General features: G+C 39.4%; 1 protein-coding gene across 2 annotated transcripts in view; it reads right to left on the reverse strand.

The window, feature by feature from the left end:
- Window positions 1–17722, reverse strand: part of kctd16b (potassium channel tetramerization domain containing 16b) — a 95626-nt gene extending 77904 nt beyond the window's left edge. For both annotated transcript variants that reach the window (XM_042009039.1, XM_042009040.1), the window contains exon 1: window positions 16145–17722. In XM_042009039.1, the coding sequence (XP_041864973.1) occupies window positions 16145–16982 (838 nt within the window). In that variant the 5' untranslated portion in view covers window positions 16983–17722. The remainder of the gene's footprint in view (window positions 1–16144) is intronic.
- Window positions 17723–20407: the final 2685 nt, after the last annotated feature.

Here is a 20407-nt window from a genome sequence, read left to right on the forward strand (position 1 = left end):
GATACTGACTGTAAATTTCAATGTAAAGCAAATGTGTAAAGTCAGTTCAGGTATCTACTGGTACTTTTGTTTACCTATTCCCCATTCTTAAAATTCTGTGTACTATGTGCCACTGTGTTAGAAACCATTTTTTCTTGTTTTCTGCTCATGTTGCACCCATTCCTCTTGTATTCATTCCTTCAAATATTCATCCAGTCTGACTGCATCATGTGTCATTTGGTCACATAATATATTACACAGTGAATGTTGGACACTGTATGAACAAATGCCCAGATGGCCCATGTGGTCTAGCTAACAGCATTATGATGCTCTAAGTGTTACAACAAGAACACAAACCACCTGATCAGTGAAGGCAATCCAAACAAGTCATAGCCCTCTTATGCCCTTCAGGAAGTATTGAGCTATGAGCCAAAACATACTTGCAAAGGATTAGATTTGCAAAGCAATCTGTCTTTAAGAAAACACAGAATATTTATTCAGGATCTTTAGTTTTGGCTCATTGGTTGACTAACTCCATATGCATATATTTTCTTTGACTTTGTCTGTTTTTAAGCCTATTTTTGGTTTGTTTGTCTGAGCAATCTGGCGTGTCTCTCCAACTGTACAATCTCCTGCTGAAGAAAGAAACAAAACCGAGCCATTAGTGCATCCATGCGTAACAGAGAGGCGAAGTTGGGTGAAGTTAAGAAGACGAGCTGCTCCAAAGGGTGAGTGATGTTTGAAGATGGCATGCTAGAGTGATGCTTGTTATTAGAAATTACATGAAAACTGCCAAGCAAATCCAAAATAAGCAGTGCCCTAAGATTATACAATTTAACATATACATAGGATTAGTAGAGATAAATGACATTTCTTCTTAGATGAGAACATGCCATAATATGACATACATCACTGCTTTCATCCCACCATCTGAATACTGAATAAGGAAGCTTTGTGCTTATAGGGGATCACTGTGCCTAAATGTCTGCCTGTAATACTTTTAACACGCTAAATGAGCTTCTGATTTCATGGACATTCATAATTATCTGCTCCATTTGCTTGTTTCTCACCCCAGCAAACGTGAGTATGTTCATGTCCAAATGAGAATCATTACACTCGAGAGATCTGATCGAGACTTTCAATCTATAGTGTGGCTGGAGTGTACAGATTTAACCATTGGCTTGTGTTGGTGCATTAGTTTTGTTGATTTAGGAGGACACACACTGCCTACTAATCTCACTAAAGCTTTTGCCAGGTTAATCTTGCAGTAAACAATGTGTCTCTGGGCTGGACTGCAGTCTGATCTCATCGATATAATGTGTGAGAGAGTGTGCATGTATGTATGCGAGTGTGTATTTGTGAATATATGCTGTCTGATGTTTACAACCTAATATGTTTTTTTGCTGTTATTGTTGTTGTCCTGCAAAACAAATTTAGAGACAGACCCCTTGTCTGCTGACCTTAATCGCACTCAGTCACAGCCGGCAAATCATTACCCACACACAACTAACACTGTCTTGTAGTTAGGAGACCATTACACAGGTAGTATGTGTGCACAGGACCCATTATTTTTGCAAACAAACAGCCAAAGCCTCTTTTGGGTTGCTGCAGACTGCACAGTCTTCTGTGAACAGCACTCAATAATTCATTACAGCGTGAATAATAAACAGCAGTGTGGGTTGGATGAGATGATAATCGAGGCTTCTTTTTTTTTTTTTCTTTTTTTTTTTCATACATCATCAATGCAGTGAGACAGAAAATATATTTAACCACAAATAATTCAAATCCACTAAATCTTTGATCAAGTAAAGCAAAAATTAGCATAATGTCATATTTCCCTTTTTATTTGTAATGGTTCTTACTACTTTGGTGACAAGAAAACAATAGGCGGTCTTTTAGTGTCAGAGGTGGCTGTCCATTAAAGCAGGTGAAGCATTGTTAAAAAATATTCTCAAAAGCATAAAAAGGAGCAGTTCTGGATTCAAACTGTTATTTAACGAAGGGTTGCCTGCTTGTGTTGCTGTGTGTTGTTCAAGCCATCTAACAGGAGCTCTAATTACAAAATTCAAATTACAAGTAAGACTAAAGTGGGAACTTTAGTCTGTTTTTGTGAATTACAAATTATTAAACCTTTTAACAAAGGTAACAGAGTAACTAATACAAAGATTATTGACAGCAGAGGCCTGTACTACCAAGCTGGATTTTCTTTTATCGAGATACGTTCAGGGTTAACCCTGGGTTTTCGGTTCTGTGACGCTGGTTCGCTATGCTAACCTAAGCTGAATTGTTTAATCAACAAGTATAAAAGCGCCACCTTCTGACCAATCAATTCTTTTGGAAAATGGCCTGTCCATTCATATAACAATCTGTCAAGAGACAGGAACGCTTAGGAGAAAAAGTGTTTTTAGGGATAAATGCAATCCTTTTTGATGTCCCTGATGACACATTATACGAACAGTACATACTTTTATCGGATGAACCGCGTTACTTTTGTCAACTGATGGGCTGCAAACATTAAATAAATTTTGTTGATTTCATCCATACAAGTACCAGAATTACGCCCTGATGAGTACAAAACCATCAACTGCAATATTATCTGATGACTTTAAGTACATTCATTTAAGTATTCACTTTGATGATACGTACTTTCCTCTCAAAAGGTTAGGAGCTATTTTGCTTCTCAGAGCAAACCAACAGGAAAATTATAACCAAAGCATCGATGTGTCAAGCTGTTTCATATTTTAAACTGCTCCCCTGTGGGTGTGGAAACCTAAAGCATGTTTGTGGGAGCTGATAAGAAGCATTTCAGCCCTTAGACTGATAACTGATTGTTTTTAGAAGAAATGGTTTAAGACTTTATTTACGTAAAGGTATTTTAACATAGTACAACTTTTCCATTAAAAGTAACTCCTGCAATAAGCGGCAGCTCTTTAATCAAAGCAAACAGAGCATATGGTCATACCCTGAAATACAACTTATAGATGGTTCCTCTGAACTGTTCTGAATAAAAAGCATGAGTATTCATATTAAAGCAACCACTATTTTCCTTTAAGGACGTCCAAAATTTTATGAAAAGGAATGAGAGCTGAAAGACACGTAACACATTGGTTTGAAGCAAAGGATGCAAGTGATACATCAGATACATCAACAGACAAAACACTTTTCTTATGTTCTGGCTGAGTTTACTCATTAACATAGTTTCTATGCTCAAGAGTCACAAATATTTGGTTAGGGTTTAAAGACCATAATGGTTAGGACTTTTTTATTCTCATATTAATAGACAAGTTTTGACACGCTACTGGAGATGGAGTTGCTGAACATTTCTCTAAACAATCATGTCAGTATTGCCAGCACATATAAGTGACCCCATTGAGTTGTTTTGGAGCGAAGGGCCATCTCCCAATGACAGTCATATGTCAAGAAAATTATGTAAATATAATCACAGAAGTGTTCTTGAAATGAAATGAAGACTAGGGTCCCTTTAACATTATGTGAAATGCTACTACTGATTTTCTACCAGTCACTGGTGACTAGCAGTGGTCTACTAGGTAGGAAACAGTATAAAGAGGGACACAACAAGACTAAATCGATTGCAGCGTGTGGGGCTGCCTCGCAGCATATGGTGAGTTAGACTCACTGGTGACAGTGGAAGAGAAAAACCTGGATAAACTGCTATTCATCCTACACAACAACCATCATCCTCTGTGCAGCAGTGTCACCATAGGCAGGAATGTTTTTAATGGCAGCATTCTTTCCCAATCCTGTTCAGCAGAAAGACTCAGAAACACTTTAGTCCCCCTGGCCATAGTACTCTATAATTCCTCTCAGCTATAGTAGGGGGTGAACACAACAACGCAAACATAAAAGCAATCACAATCGCAGTTTGCTGTTCCTTAACATAGACAATGTCATTTTCAATTGTATATATTGCCTAACTCTGTTTTCTGTTTAGTTTAAATGTTTGCTGAGTGTCAATTTGTTGCAACAGAGTGGTTGAAATGAAGAATCTATATAAAAATATATAAAACTTTCATAAGTACTTGGATGATATTTTTGCTGTGGTTTGTAAATAGTGTAAATTAGAAATAAATAGTGCTGAAATGTTGTTTTAATTACTGCATTGCAACAAGATCTCAAGATAAATTGTTAAACACCCATTGTTGGTCCACAGGGAAATACATTGCAGTTTCCCAAAAATAGAAAAAGGTCTCAAAAATGGTCCAGTACCTATTGTATATGTATGTATATATATATATACACTACCATTCAAAAGTTTGGGGTCACTTTGCCATGGGATTCAATAGGGAAGTGACCCCAAACTTTTGAAAAGTAGTGTATATATATATATATATATTTATATATGCACCATGCCACACACACCAGCAACTGGATGTCAGCACACACACACACACACACACACACACACACACACACACACACACTGTGGCTGATTCAGCAAAGAAATCTAAGAGGACATTATCGTTGAAAGAAAGAGGAAAACGTGACCGAGCAAGAGATGACAAGTGTCAGTCTGGAAGAACTTAGAGAGGAGACAGGATGCAAGGCGGTTGTCGTATTAACTTCTGGTTCCTTCGTTCTGCATGTGGAAAAACCATGAAACCATGAGACACCAATGAAAAGCAAAGCCCAGCTGGTTGCATGTGTAGTATTTCCTGTGTTAGTTTTAGTTTGATTTTTCTGAGACAGTGACAGCCATAGCAGATGTTCGATTTCAACAAATCCACAAAATTGTAGTCTGCACACATGGAGCAGGCTTGAGGCAGTCCACCATTTCTGAGCTGTGCTTTCTAGGGAGATGAGAGAACTGAACTCATGGGTTATGGTGAGAACTCTGTTCTCACTCGGATATATTTGTAAATCCTGTTCAGTCTTAAAAGGTGGCTGCAGCTGAAAGCAAAGGAAGTCGATCTAAGCAGAAGTCTCAGGTCATGGGATGGCTTGAGTTGCAGCTCAGTAAGGATGCAATATGAGTAATATTTTGTGTTTGCTGTGAATCATTTTGTCGTGAATTCAGAGGTATTCATCTAAATCTAACCTGTTTCACATTAATCAGTAAAAAGGAGGCAACATAATAGTGAGGAGATTGCAGATATTTAAGTGTGTTTAAGTGAGCAGTGAATTATAATCTTTCTTCTAATGAGAGCCATTATTCATCTGTGAGCTGTTCGTATATGTTAACCTCCACATGTGTGCTTGTGTGCATATGCCCACACTGTAATATAGAGTGCGGTTTAATGGACAGAGAGCTCCACAGCTACTTAGGATTGAAACGGCTATGACAGTACATTCTAGCAAGTAGATGAGCTCTCTGAGATGACTCAGAAAGATAAGACACAATGTTTGAGTTTTTGCTCATTTTTTACAGTACCTTAATTTCTGGTATTACCAGGTAAAGAAGTAGAGCATATTTTATATATTACACTCCTTTTTAATTATCAACACATGTTGTATTGTGAATCAATGACAGTGATGAGTAGCAATTAGTATCAGATACCTGTTTAAGATGCAGCATCCTGACATCAGTAATATGTTTTCGCAATTCTATCTCCAATGCCTCCACTCTCTTTCGAACAGCCATCCATCCATCTTTTTTCTTTACCCATTTACCAATGCAGGGTCGCAGGGTGCTGGATATCCCAGGAGCTACTAGTCGAGAGGCAGGACACAACCTGAGACCTGTACAATGAAGCTGGATTTTCTCTTATCCAGGTAACTTCAGTGTTAACCCTATACTACGTAGCTGGTTTACTTCTTATCAGGGTCAATCACCATGGTAACTTATGATGAATGGCTAACCTCCAGAGCAGGTTATGTTCTGGAGAAGAGATCAACGAGTATAAAAGCACCACCTCCTGACCAATCAGTTCTCTTGGATTATGGCCTGCCCATTTTAGAAGAGCCCGTCGATGTTGGCGTGCAGTTCATGAGAGGAGTTGTTAGGGATAGATGCCTTGTCACTGACTGTGTTGAAGTATATTTTTTTACTTTTTTTCCCCAAGTCCATTTACCTCTGCTAGGGTTGCATCTAAAATAATGAGGTAATAATAATAATAATAATAATATTAATGGACACACATGAAGACCAATATAGAATCATGAATTTATGGAATGCATTTGTGCCTTCATGGTGAGGAATTAATAATTAACACAAATCGTGCTCACACGGGGTGCTGAGCCTCAGAAAACTGAATGAAAAATGTAAAGGAAAGGAAGGGCACTGAGAAAGCTCTCCCCAAAACATCTGGGCCTTAACAAAGTGAAATTAAGTGATCAGAGTGCTGTCCGTTTATATTGTACCATTCGTGAGATTATATTCTATAATCTCACAAATTTACACATTAACAGAGTTGGCAATTTTCTGCCAGCATTCCTTCTTGGCTTTTGCTGCATCAACAGTGTTCCTTTTGGCCTGGATGATGTGTTTAATTCTTTGTCTTTCTGAAGAATAATTGTCTGCTCCTCCATGGTGAAGTATGCTGCTCTGAGGGTTTCTACATGTCTGTGATTGGTCAGATGCTGCAAACTCCGCCCCTTTTATATGAGTGGGCACTAATCAAGATGGGAAAACACTGGGTTAAATTATTGAGTTGATAACCACCTTTGTAGTACCACTTATCTAGAACCTGGATGTTATGGTAAGTCAACCCAGGAAACAGAGAGATATCTGGGTATGTTATTCCTGCTTCGTAGTACAGGCCTCTGGACAGGTCCCCAGTCCATTGCAGGGCTGACTACCAAACACAGTAATGTTATTTTTATGTTTATTTTCATCTTTTCCCAACACAAAATAAAAGAGAGGAAAATACTTTTGAGACTAATGTTCCTTCCTTTGCCAGTCAAAATGTAGTTTTATGAAAGAAAAGGACACATAAGGCTTGTTAGCATTGCAATTTCTGTCTGAGTTAATTTCCCTGGAGTTTCTACATTAGTGCCTCTGGCCTTCTTAATGTACATGAAGACTCCACTGCTGCTTACAAATGAAATGCCACTGACATTATACCCTCGGAAGATACAAAACACCATGGAATGGAATTAAAGTGATAGGACCATATGCTCAATCAAGCTGCAGACCACTGCTGAGTGAGCGAAAACGTGTGATTCTAATGAGGAACAGAGGTGCAAGAAATGATCCCAACATAATCAAACTGTGAAGTTTTGAGGACTGATGTCTGAATATTGACCTTCTGCTTATCTATAACCCTGTGATGGACTGCACACTGTCCAGGGTGTCCACTTTTTCCCAGCCTATACCAGCTGTGTTCCAGCTCCCCTGACCCTGAAAAGGGTAAACAGGTAAAAGAAAAATAGATGCACTGATGGATGTTTCATTTGTGATAAATCTACAGATTGATCAAGACTGTAAAAGGTACATTAAGAGCTTAGATAGCCAAGAAGAGAAACAAAAAATTCAAAAAACAAAGACCTGAGGACTTATATAAAAATTTGTCCTTAAAACTTTTGTAGATTATTAATTTGTGTTTACATCATGAATCTTGCCATATTAATGATAAGTTCTGATGGCTCTAGGTTAGAGAGATTTTTCTATTCAGAATTTATTGGTGGGTTTTTGACATTACAACATGGACAAAGTCACAATAAGGAAAAGTGGATTAAACGTTACCATGCCAGTGAAAATGAGTTGCATGTGACGCTACCCTGTGATCTCTATGTGAGAAGGAAAAGATCAAAAACCATAAATTTATTTATTTAAAAAAGTGACTTGACAGCAGAAACCATTTCTTTCTCTCTCACAGTGGTGGGGGTTATGTTTGCACTTTACTCTGGTGGACCATGGACAACATTATGCAGTTACAACAACTGCTCACTAGAAGCAAAACTGTCTGAAACGACTTCTGACCAAGAAGAAAAAAGCAAGGGGAAGAAGAAAATTTGACTCATCGGTTGGCCAGGACCAAAAACAACTCATTCACCACAAGAAAACAATGGAGCAACAATAGATTTATGCAGTCTTGGGGTTTCTGTTTTTACTTTGGTTCAAACCTAATAGGTTTAACGCTGACCAAACAGTGCCAGTGTAAATGTGCCTTCATTCTTCACCTACCTCTCTTTGTATTAATGTTTGGACTGTTAATGTTTGATTACTTATTCTATCTTCTGTTTTATTCATTGTTTGGATTTTTGTTTTTGGATTATATCTGAACTTTTCCAAGATATTGTGGCTCAGCAGCATTGTAATAAGTTTAATATATTATTTTGTTAATTTTCAATGCTGCGTCTTGCTTCTGTCTGGGTTTGGGTTTCTCCTTGAAGTGGCCTGTTGTAGCAAAGGAAACCTCTTATCCATCAGATCTATTGAACAATGTCTCAGTTTGTTATGTTATTCGTCAGAATTGGATTTGGGAATATCTTTTGTCCTAAAGACACATGTGGAAATGTGTTTAATTATGAAGAGCCATGTGTTAGAATCAATTAGGTTCACATAAAAATTATTATAAAAATTTATTTAAGAGGCAATAAACACTTCTGAGTGGAAGGGATTCTGGGAGCCCAAAACTCCAAGTGATTTGGGTGCAACAGAAGTTTCAATATGGGTTCAATTGCCAAGTTAAAACAAGTGTAGATGGACCACAGACAAAATGGAAATGTTTAAATCCTCACTGGGTCATATTCTATAGCAACATTACAGTTGAGGGTTAGGTAAATGTGTATGAACTTGGCCATTATCAATATCACCTCGTGCAGGACAAAGATCCAAACTGCAGCAGACATTAATCTAAAGTGCGACAAGCACTCCCCCAGTTGAAACAGATGCTGGTATGATTAGATGATGCAATTACAAATGCAATAGAACTTCTGTGTACCCTTTACATTGTGTTTCCAGCCAACCAGGATTCGCAAATAGCGAGGCCATGAAAGCATTGAAGCATTGCAGCAGCTGGTGAGCTGAGCTGGTGAAGAGTCTCTCCAGCTGCAGTTTCTGTCATTATGGCAACGCTCCACACCTCGTCGCACCACAGAGCACTTATTCCAACACAACAGGGGAAGAGCATCAGCATTATATCAGCTGTGAGCACCAATGGAGAAAGAACAGAGTGTCAAGAGTCACAGGAAGAGAAAATGGACTGGTAGACGTCAAAGAGAAGAGGGAGTCACAAAGGACTACATGAAGCCTGTTTTTGTCTTTGTGTTCACTTCTTCTTTTTCTATTTCTCGCTTTCCACCTCTCTCTCTCTCTGTGTGTGTGTGTGTGTGTGTGTATGTGTACATCAGAACTTGGTAGTCCTCCCTAGCCTTCAGGGAATGGGGATTATGTGAGTCTACGTTACGTGGCTACAATAAGCTTCCAGGGGAGAAGGTCAAGGGGAGGCAAGACAAACAAAGTCTTTCTTCACTCCATGTGTGACCCACTTTATCTTTTCTTCTGTCTCTGCAGTTGTCCCCTAATTTCCTGCAACCTCACCTGCATTTCCCTCTGTTCAGTCTTAGACAAAATAAAAATAGATTAAAAAATGCTAAATTAATTTAAATAAATAAGCTGTTCCGGGTTATTTTGATTATATATTTTTCTTTATTTTTAAACATGAGTAAATTTTCATAAATGAAAACTGGGTTGATTTTCTGCCAACTGAAAAACCCATTCAAGGTTCGCTTTCACTCAGTCTGTCATTCCACTGCTCCAGTCCTGTCACCAGAAAAATACTTAACAGAAAAAGTTATGTTTCAAAATAACCACACATGTGTAAGATCGCCGATCTCAGTCTTACTCCCAACTCATCATACAATGATGCATCGTTAGGAGTCTGCAGTGGTATGAAAGGCTGTATTTTAAGCCAAATATTTTCTAATCCAAACTGAAAACAGGAGGCATTGTATTTTTTTTTTTTTTTTTATTATTACTCTGATAGCAGATGAAGATTCTCTGTAATGATGACTGTTTTAGAGTTGACATTTTACTACATGTATTTGGGTTTAACTGGAATATGAATAAATGAGATAAAAACACTATGTAGGCAAGTGAAAAATAAGTTTGAAGCAGAAAGCATTATCAGCACACATGTTCACCCTCCACAAATTCTCATGAGCTGATGGCTGGACTTGCAAACAAACAAACAAACAAACAAACAGTGGTATGTGACGTTGTGTAAAACATCTCAGGGCAGTAATGCATGGGTGCAGCGTAGTTGCACTGTAGCCCTATGATAAATAACTGTCATCTAAGTTGTTTTCATGTTCAGTCAGGAAGGCTGAAGCCATATTGTTTTTTAATCTTTACTGGCTGATGTTTAGACCTTTTGCTTATGTAAGCTACTTCAAATGATTTTTTTTCTAGTGGGAGAGGATGGTGTATTCCAGACAAATTGGAAATCAGAGAACTAACTTCTGACTATGAAAAAAGTTTAAACAGACCAATGCCCTATAAAATATTAAACAAAGTCCCGAAAGAGCATTTTTACATTTGTCTTTTTTGTGTGTTTGTTTGTTTTTGTTTGTTTTTGTTTGTTTTTGTCTTTTTTTGTGACCTATATATCTGCTGATGAGAAATTCCTATTAACTGAAAAACAAAATGAAAAAGAAAAGTTGTTTAAACTTCCTACTCTACAGCTAATGCAGCATGTGGAAGCTGAGATCAGGAGGAGATATAGATGAGGACACTCAGCATTTGAACTCTGAGCTCGGACTGTGATGTATGTGTCATATCCAAATAGCAATGTCACACTTAACAAAATACAAAATTTTCAGATGTAGAGGGTACCAGAAAAGAGCATCGGTGTATATTTTTTATTTAAGTATTTGAGTTGGAAGTAGCTGCTGACACCCAAATATACCCCCTCAAGCACAGAAAAAGTTAATTATTCCCTTTAGAAGATGGAAATTAAATTAGAGAAGTAGTGATTGTGGTGGCAGGATTGCAGCTATTGGTATAACTGTACAGTTAATGTCATTGTAGTTCTTGTCTTAGTGTTGCCAGTGCTCAAAAATATTGCAGCATTTGAATGAATGAAAACAACAACCTGGACTATTTTGCAATACACTGAACAGGTATCACACAACTGTAGCACTAGTAGCTGTGTTGTACTGTTAGCCAAAGCACAGAAGAATAATAGTATTTGCTCTTCTCTCATAGATCAAACAATGTTTTGCAGCTGCTTCCTCTCACCTTCCATTCTTCCTCAGACTAAATAATACACAATTTAGGTGTATGGTCGAGGACTCCCCTGTGGAGCTGAGGCCGGGGTAGCAGCTGTCCCTATCAAGACTCTCCTCCGAGCTGTCATGGCCTGTCTGCTCCTCAGCTAATCACTTCCTACAGGCCTGCAGCACTAATGTCATCACCGACAGGCCTGAGAAGCTTGCAAGATGAGCATGATGAAGTTTCATATGGTGATGAGCGCACTTGTCTGCCGTCGGCTGCATGCACATGACAATGTGGATCTGCGTGAACGTGCATCTGTGTGCGAGGGGTTGGTGGAAGGCAGGTGTGTTTCGCTGGTGGCTCAACGGGTGTGCAAATGCCTCAGGTAGTGCAACATGGGTCACGCATTAAGGCACACACACTCCATAACCGCTGCCACCTGCCAAAACACATTATCCACACAAGGAGTTACTCATCTGTGTGTAACCCACTAATGGCACAGTGCAGCACACACCAGCATACATGAAAGTGCCTTTTTGTGATGGCACACAATTCCCTCGCTGGATTGTTGTTGATGTAAAAATAAAGCTAAAGAAAGTGTATCCTGAGCCAAAAATAGTGGTTTTTCAGTCTCCTCACCAGACTTCAAAAAGGTTTCAGGATTTTGTGTTTTCCTGGTTTTGTTTGCGGGCTGCTCCATCTCTTCCTAATGTGGATTCACTTAAGCAACAGTTAACAAAGATGATTAATTATTAGTCACTCCAAAGACACAGCAAAATGATAAATACATTTTGTCATCTAGACCCTCAGAAGCTATTGAGAATTCAAATAGCCACAAACAGAAAAGAGACTGATTACTATAATCAAATGAGTGAATCTGTTGAACAGAAAACATGTCAAATAAAATAGGGCACTGCAGGGTAGATACAGAGAAAATACTGTTTGTCAATAAATCTACTATACTCTCAGTCATGATGATCCCAGATCATAATGATAATAATAATCATACTAACTGCCTCAGCTGCTAATGACTGCTTGTTCAACCTGCCAGCATGTGATGCATTTTCTAATATTATTGAACGCAAGAGGAAACAAATACATTAACAGTCTGATACTTTCACTTGCGACTTCAGTTGCAGTAGCAGATGTTAGAAGCTGCTTAGATAACTTCTCCTTTTAACTCAGCTTCCTTCTTATTTCATTAGTTCCTCACTATGCAAGCACTTTAACTGTGCGGCTACACCCAGCAACAACTCAGCTGGGTTCTCCAATCTTCTCTGTAGAACATAAGACCTCTGATCTTGCATTTCTGTGACTGCACTGTAGGTGGTACCCTATAGATTGTAAACAGAAATTGACAGTCATGGCACTCATAGCTGATTTTGTTCATGATATGTGTCCTATATGGGTTTTTGTTAGCACCCTCGTGCTAATTTGACCAGCAGATGAATCTGCCTTGAATGAGGTTCTCTGAATAGTATTAAAAACAGGGTTGGCCACAGGGACAATAAACACTTCTGTTGCAGACTTAAGATAGCTTCTTATACGACCCTCCACACAACTGTTAAACCTTAATCATTTTTTTCAGGAGAATGATGTCAGAGAATGATGATCAAACAAAGCTACAAGATATTATTTCCACTAAAGAGGAGGTAATAGCTTCTCAGGCCAAGGCTGCAGTTACCTTTTCTACTGAAGAATCTTTCCATATTCATGATAAATAAAATACTGAAAATGCTCATTTGTCTTATGATGTTGTTCAGCTGCTTCTCAAAGTGTAAAATTGTGTAGGATTGTGTAGTGTGAAAGTGATTGTTAAAATTGGACTTCTAGGCAGATTAGCTTATCAAAAGAAGCTCAGATGTACAAAACAAGCTATTTGTTAATTTTATCTCAATCTAACTTTCTTGAGGGAAGCTTAGCAAAGCTAATAGTGCAGTAGCTGATATTTAACCAGCAACACCAGTGTCCATGTGATGGGCAGATGCAGTGCAAATTCAAAACTACAGAAACAGTTCTACATTATACACCACCAACAGATGTAGCTTTGCACATTTCATCACAAAGCTGTTGGCATTAACTTCATGCAAACTTATAACTTTTAATAAGATTTTGGAACCTGACAGAAGGGACTTGAATCCATTCAGCTGCATCAGCATTTAAATAGTGAAGCAGGGAAGATCTGGCCCACAGCTGATGTTGCATTTTATCCAAAAGATGATCAATAAGGTTAAGAGCAGGACTGCATACAGGGTAGTCAGGTTTTTCCAAACCAAGCTAAGAAAAGTATTTCTTTTTGAACAGTTAAATTAAAAGACAATTTCTAAACAAAATGTTAAAAGTCCAGCGCTGCGTGTTGAAATAAGAACATCTGACCAAAATGATACAGCTGAAGATGAAGGTTAATCCAAAATCATGGCTGTAGACAGACAGAAGCACAGAGACATGAATAAGAAGCGAGACAGGCAGCGTGACGGTGCAGTGAGGCATGTAAAGGCAACTGGTGCCACCACAGTGCTCCTTGCCCCTGCGGCGCAAAGAGCAAAAACTAAGCTGGGGAGAGGGAAGAACTGAGATAGAGAAAAAAAGACAGCTATGACTGACTAGAGCAAAATTGGAAGACATGAAAGGAGAAGACGATTAGGGAGGTGTTGGGGGGCAAATAAACAAGAGACAGTACATTCAATCCACTGGATGACTGCAGTAATTAAACTCACTGCATGATTTTTAGAGTGCATGTTTGCATACCATGCTAACCTGTGTGTCTTTGTGTGTCATTGTGTGCATGCTTGGTTATCTGCATAGGTGTGCAAACTCTTGCCTCTTTGTGTGCTTTCCAGTGTACTCTGAGTGCAGATAATGCTCATCCCACCACCTTACATGCCTTTGATTTTAAGTGTGTAGCAAGCTGAGCATTTGTCACCAAAACAAGAAATTGTTGCTATTTGAAAGCAAGCAAGAAATGTTTTTTGAGGTGGTTCGCATACATACCGACTGATGTTGCATAAGCAAAGTGTGCGGTGTGCATATATGCGTGTGTGTCTACAGAATGTGTGTCAGCAGCTCTCACTGCCACTTGATTTGGCTTGTTAGTGCTACTTCTGGGAGCTGTGAGAGCCAAGAGCCATCCAGTCATTGTGCTTCATGTAGGCCATTAATGCAGAGCTCATTTAGCCTGGACCCAGCCCAGCAGATAATTCTCATGTGTTCCTCAGCTCCTGTTCGCTCTGCGTCCATGTGACCATTTGATGTTTGTGATTTATTATCCTGGTGGCAAAATATTTTAGATACAAAGATAAGAACGTGTGTGAGTTGTACAGTTTGTTTGATTTATCACAACTGAGCTCTGTTTTAGTCAAATAATGTAAAATTTAAAAGGAAAAGAACAAAATGCCTCTTAAGAATGTTTCCAAATCTGTTTTTCTTTGCCAGACATTTGTAGGATTATATGCAAAACACTTTGTTTGTTGTCTGTCCTCTGGAGCTAAAAATGTTAATAATGTTATGAATATAAAAAAGGTTTCATTTTAGTGGCCACAAGTATGAGGGTGATCTGCTTGGTATATACAAATTACTTGGAAATGAAGGATAGAACAGGAAACTCCAACCAAAGCTGTGATGCACAGACTGATTTGCTGACTTGTTCAGTTTTCTGGGATAAGATTGCCTACAAGGGTAAAATAAAGGCTAAATAAAGTGCTCTATATGTTAAAAAAAAATCCAACATCTCTTCACTTCTATTCCCTTAGAAAGCTGGTTAGAAAATGTACTCATAAATTTAGAAAATATCACAACAGCTGCCTTCACACTATGCAGTAGTTCTGAGCATATTGTTTACTAACTTGCATCTTTTGGGACTTTTACTTTGAAATATACAGTTATTTCCTACACAGGGGAGACCAAACATATTATTATCACTAACATTTGCAGCTAGAACAGCAGCACCTTAATCTTTCTGAATTTTTTTAATCACAACCATCTTATTTAGGCTTTTATATTTCAGGACTTCCCATGACCTCTAAAACATGCTCACTGCTTCCAGTTTAGGGAAAAATGTGTTAAAAACCATTTTATTCTGGTATCAAAGATTTAGACACAGGTTTATGAATAATTGTGCACTGCTACATTAAAGAATATGGATTAAAATGTGGCATTATAAAATCTTATGAGGGCCAGTATAAAAGTCATGATGAGTTCTTCACAGCCTCTGTGCCAGACTCCTTCATTGTAGCTAGCAAGTGGCACAGATGGAGAAATGGAAGAAAGACATAGCAAAGCCAGAAGGAAATGCAAGAAGTTAAAAGGATGGGCTGGATGAAAGAGAGAGGAGGTGGAGTAGCAAATTGCTCCGTGATGGGAAATGGCCAGGCTTTGACGAATCATTGCTCTGACAGCTGCCGTGGCTCTGAGTGAAATTATTAAAATCTGGTTGAATCTTCTGAAATATAAACTGCAGGAGCATACTGAATACTGCAACATACCGTAATAAGCTTGAACACATTGAGATCAAAATATGAATTAGCCTCTCAGTTAAGTGTTTGCTGCAAAGGTTCCATTGCTTCCATGGAGAGATAACAACACCTTGGTTTAACCCTAATTAAGAAAGGTGATCTCTAATTGGTTTTGTTCCACAGGGCTCAGACAAAACCTTATACTCCACCTGAGCATGAGTGTAGTGGTACCTGAATATCAACTATGGATGCTGGTCACAAATAAATGGAACATTTTTATGTGATTCCTATGTCTGTCGTGAAAATCTACCATGCTGTTGACAAGGTTTTTGACCTTGTCAAAGCAAATGAGACTGATAAAATGTGAATAAATGCACTGCAGTACAATAGAAATGACATCACACTGCCTCTGGAAGTCACCACCCACATCTGTAAGAGAGAAGTTCTTCCCTGCCGGAAGACCCACCCGTTACCACACTACCAGATGTTTTTCCTCACACACTGACACAACAAGTGCGCCGTCTAGTGGCTGTATGTTTGTGCGTGCATGCGCGTGTACGTTCAACTTCTGCAGTATAAAACCAAAGGTGTGACTTACGGTAGAAAACGTATTCTGTGTAGCTGGACCAGATCTTGTCCTCGGTGTTCTGGTTGACAAACGAGGCTGTGACAGACGAGTTGCAGGCCACCATTTGGAAACCACACTCCGACAGCATGTCAAAAGCTCTCTCCAGGTGCTTGAACTTGAGATAAAACCTGGAGGTGTACCGTTCCGGGGTCCTGTCTGGGTCCCGGCTCTCGTTCAGAGTCTCCCCAAACACTTCTTTAGCGAGTGCCACCCTGCCGCAAATTAGTATCCGAGGTACCCTCCTGAACTTGGCGTCAGTCTGGCTCTCTCGACCCATGGTGCACGACCCCCGGTACCCAACCGTGATGAAGCCGCTCTTTCTATCCGCGGGGACAAGGGAGGGTGGCGGGCATTGCCTCTGGTCACTGCCCTGAGACCCATCTTCAAAGTCGCTGTGGAAATAGTCGTCCGGGCTTTGCTTGATATCATCAGGGGTCAATAGCTTTACCAGGTCCGGCAGCTGGAAGTACTCTGCCTCTTTTCTCAGCCGCCCTTTCTCGGGAAAGTGGTCTGGGAGGACCACTTGCTTGTCTCGGAGGTAGTCCAATACATATCGAAATAAAAACCCGTCCCTGTCGATGAAATAACGACCTTTGGGGTCTCTTGCTAAATCGTTTGTGGCGTCCTTTTTAGAGGAGAATAGCTTACCAAGTAATGAATTTGGGGTGCTCACCAAAGTTGAGTGACGTGTGTAATAAACCTGACCCCCCACGTTTAATTCAACAACATCTGGAAAACTGTTTTGGACTAATGCCGGGTCTTTTAGGTTAGTCCTACAGTTTCCACTCAGCGCCATTGTTTCCGTCATGAACAGCTTCACACAGGTTACACACCTCTCTCAACGGCAAGTCTCAAAATAATGAATGAAGAAAAAGAGAAAAAACTATGGATCAGCATCAGAAGTTGCGCAAACTGTGTCCGCTGTTCTTTTGAGTCTCCAACTTCATCTCGCAGCAATCTGAATAAGCATTTTCTTTTATTTCCCCCTTCAATCCATTTATATCAACCGACCAGTAGTTTATTAGGCAGCTGCTTAAAATGCGGTGAACAAGAGTGATGGGAAACTGGGAGGAGGGAAGAATCAGTGCTGCGAGAGAGGGAAAATGTATCGCATCAAAGACTTACATTAGTGGCTGTAGGACTCTCACCGCCTGTGGGAAAACAGCTTTACATGGGAACGATGGAGGTTGAAAGAATCTTAATGCATCGGAGGAAAAAGAAACTTGCCTTACATGCTGTTTTTGCTCCCGGGGAGTATTTTCCAACAGATATATGGGTTAAATTGTCCTCCACACACACTCGAAAGCACACAAAAACCCGAAAAAAGTCAAGGAAATGATATTAGGATATAGTCCAAACGGATAGGTGCTGATGCGGTTTTCTCACTTTTGTTTGCTCTTCAACTTCCTTTGAACACTAGAAGAAATTTTTCGGGCTAAATTCCTTTTAGTGACGAGAAACTTCAGGGAAAATTGAACACACGTCGTCCTCTGGTGATTTTAGATGTAGTCAGTCATTACATACATGAATGGTTCACGCAAACGCCTTTCTGGGGGGAAATAAAAATTACTCTTTGCTGTTGTGAAACGACGTTTAAATCCCAATTCACGTTCTCTCTCTCTCTCTCTCTCTCTCTCTCTCTCTCTCTCTCTCTCTCTCTCTCTCTCTCTCTCACTCTCCCTCTCTCTCTCCTTGCAAAGCATCACAAGGAGCCAACTCGCTGCTGATGGCTGCTCTTACCGGGAGCTGTCCGCGGTGCTGAAACGACAAACACTACCCACATGTCCTCACCCTCGCATGCACGCACTAGCACCTCCTCCCCTTCCCGACAGAGTTGGGTGGTGTCTTCACTTCACTGTTGCCTCCCCCAACCACCCCCTCCTTCTTACACATAACACACATAAATGTTTTACTTATTCCAATATTCATCACACAACAGTTCCTTATTATGATCTGTGTGTGTAAGAACCTCCAGATGAGTACTTGGTTCTGTCAGAGGTCAAGTTTGAAACTTCCACGGCTGCCTGTAGGGCATTGTGATGATAGTGCATCCATCTTTATGCTATTATTATAATAAGAGTCACAATGATGCCTTATGACCTGCAGCTTGAATCAATTTGCATAACATTTTTAAATGCATGACATATTTAGATACCCACAGTGTGTCTTCATTATAATATGTCAGAATTTTACAACTTTGGCGTGTATCTTATAAAGAAAATTTCATAATGACAGTCTAAATGAATGATGTTTTTAAGTGCCACTTACTTTTAACTGAGTGGGATTTCTGTCTTGGCCTGGTGAAATGAGCAAAAGCGCCCCCTTCTGTTAGTCTTGATGCTTTTCTCTCGCTCTCTCTCTCTCTCTCTCTCTCTCTCTCTCTCTCTCTCTCTCTCTCTCTCTTGCAAAATAGATGAATCCCCCAGTTCAAGCTGTTTCGAATGCAAGAATGCACAAATAGGTGCTTTCATTACAATTTTCTCAGTATATAACATTTTTTTTCTCAGACGTTTTCAAGTGATTTCATCTAAATTTAACATGAGAGACTAATAATAAAGTAAAAAAAAGCAAAAGATTCTGTCCAGATTTGATTCAGTTAATGTTGGACATGTAATATACATCACAAACAGCTGCTGCACAGGTTAAGGCTGCAGGAGAAAATTAGGACTCAAATGCAAATACTGCTTGACAAAGTTTTAAAATATACATCTATAACAACAGAAGCTGTTTTATTTATTTATTTCCTTTGGCTTTTCTCTGCATATTCCAAATAAACCTTGCCTTGAGCAAAACTGCTTTCTTAGGCATCTCTTCCCTATTGTACTTGTTCTAAAGGCTGTTCTTCTTTTTAACTGTACTTTAGTTAAAAGCAGAGGCATGGAAACTGTACCAAAAGAGAGACATGAAAGTAATCAACTTTAAAATGCTGAACAGTTATACAATCACCTGGCATCAAATTGGTGTTGGTTGACCATCTGAGCTCATGTTCTGTTCCTTAAACGTTATCACGTGGTGTGATGGGTGAAATTTTAATCAAGGACTGAAAGCTATAACATTATCTGTTAAGGTTCAATATGGCATCCACCAACCAGGCACTGAATTAAACAAAACTGTATTTTTAGACCATGCCTTGCATACAAAATAATAAATAAATTAGCACAAATGTAGTCTACAGCACTGACTAAATGTCCAGGCTGCACCCTTCCTCCAGCCTGACGGTAGCTGGAATGGGCTCCAGCCTAGGTTGAAGGGCAGGTATAGAAATCTGGATCTGATGGATGGATGGATGGATGGATGGATGGATGGATGGATGGATGGATGGATGGATGGATGAATGAATGGATGAATGGATGGGTGAATGAATGGATGAATGGATGGATGGATGACTGGATGGGTGGATGAATGAATGGATGAATGGATAGATGGATGGGTGAATGAATGGATGGATGGATGAATGGATGGGTGGATGAATGAATGGATGAATGGATAGATGGATGAATGGATGGGTGGATGAATGAATGGATGAATGGATGGATGGATGGATGAATGGATGGATGGATGAATGGATGGGTGAATGAATGAATGGATGAATGGATGGATGGATGAATGGATGGGTGGATGAATGAATGGATGAATGGATAGATGGATAGATGGATGAATGGATGGATGGATGAATGAATGGATGAATGGATGGATGGATGAATGGATGGGTGAATAAATGAATGGATGAATGGATGGATGGATGAATGGATGGATGGGTGGATGAATGAATGGATGAATGAATCGATGGATGAATGGATGGGTGGATGAATGAATGGATGAATGGATGGATGGATGGATGAATGGATGGATGGGGTATGTGCAGTTTACAATTTTGTTTACAATTTTGTTCTAAACTTACATTAAATAGTTGCCAGCCTTTTCAGAAGATGTGTCAATGTATTGTGTACTGCATGTAGTAAGGAAGATTTTTTTTATTCAGAAAATAAATGGAATAAGAAAACAAGTGATTAAATCAAAATGAGCAGCAAACAAAGGAAGAGATGGAGACAAAAGAAGGAGAGGTAAGCCCAGCTGGGACCTGAGCTGTCACCCAGAAGTAGGCCATGTCGACTACTTATCATAAATACATGTGCCCACTACAACACTCCATGCTGTGCTGCTAGTTAAATAGCAGATGATTATCCACCTGTAAGGAGGTAAACCTGTTTGGGCTTATGCATTTATTTAATT

The sequence above is a fragment of the Melanotaenia boesemani genome, chromosome 15 (genome assembly GCF_017639745.1).
Source record: "Melanotaenia boesemani isolate fMelBoe1 chromosome 15, fMelBoe1.pri, whole genome shotgun sequence".
Classification (NCBI taxonomy): domain Eukaryota; kingdom Metazoa; phylum Chordata; class Actinopteri; order Atheriniformes; family Melanotaeniidae; genus Melanotaenia; species Melanotaenia boesemani.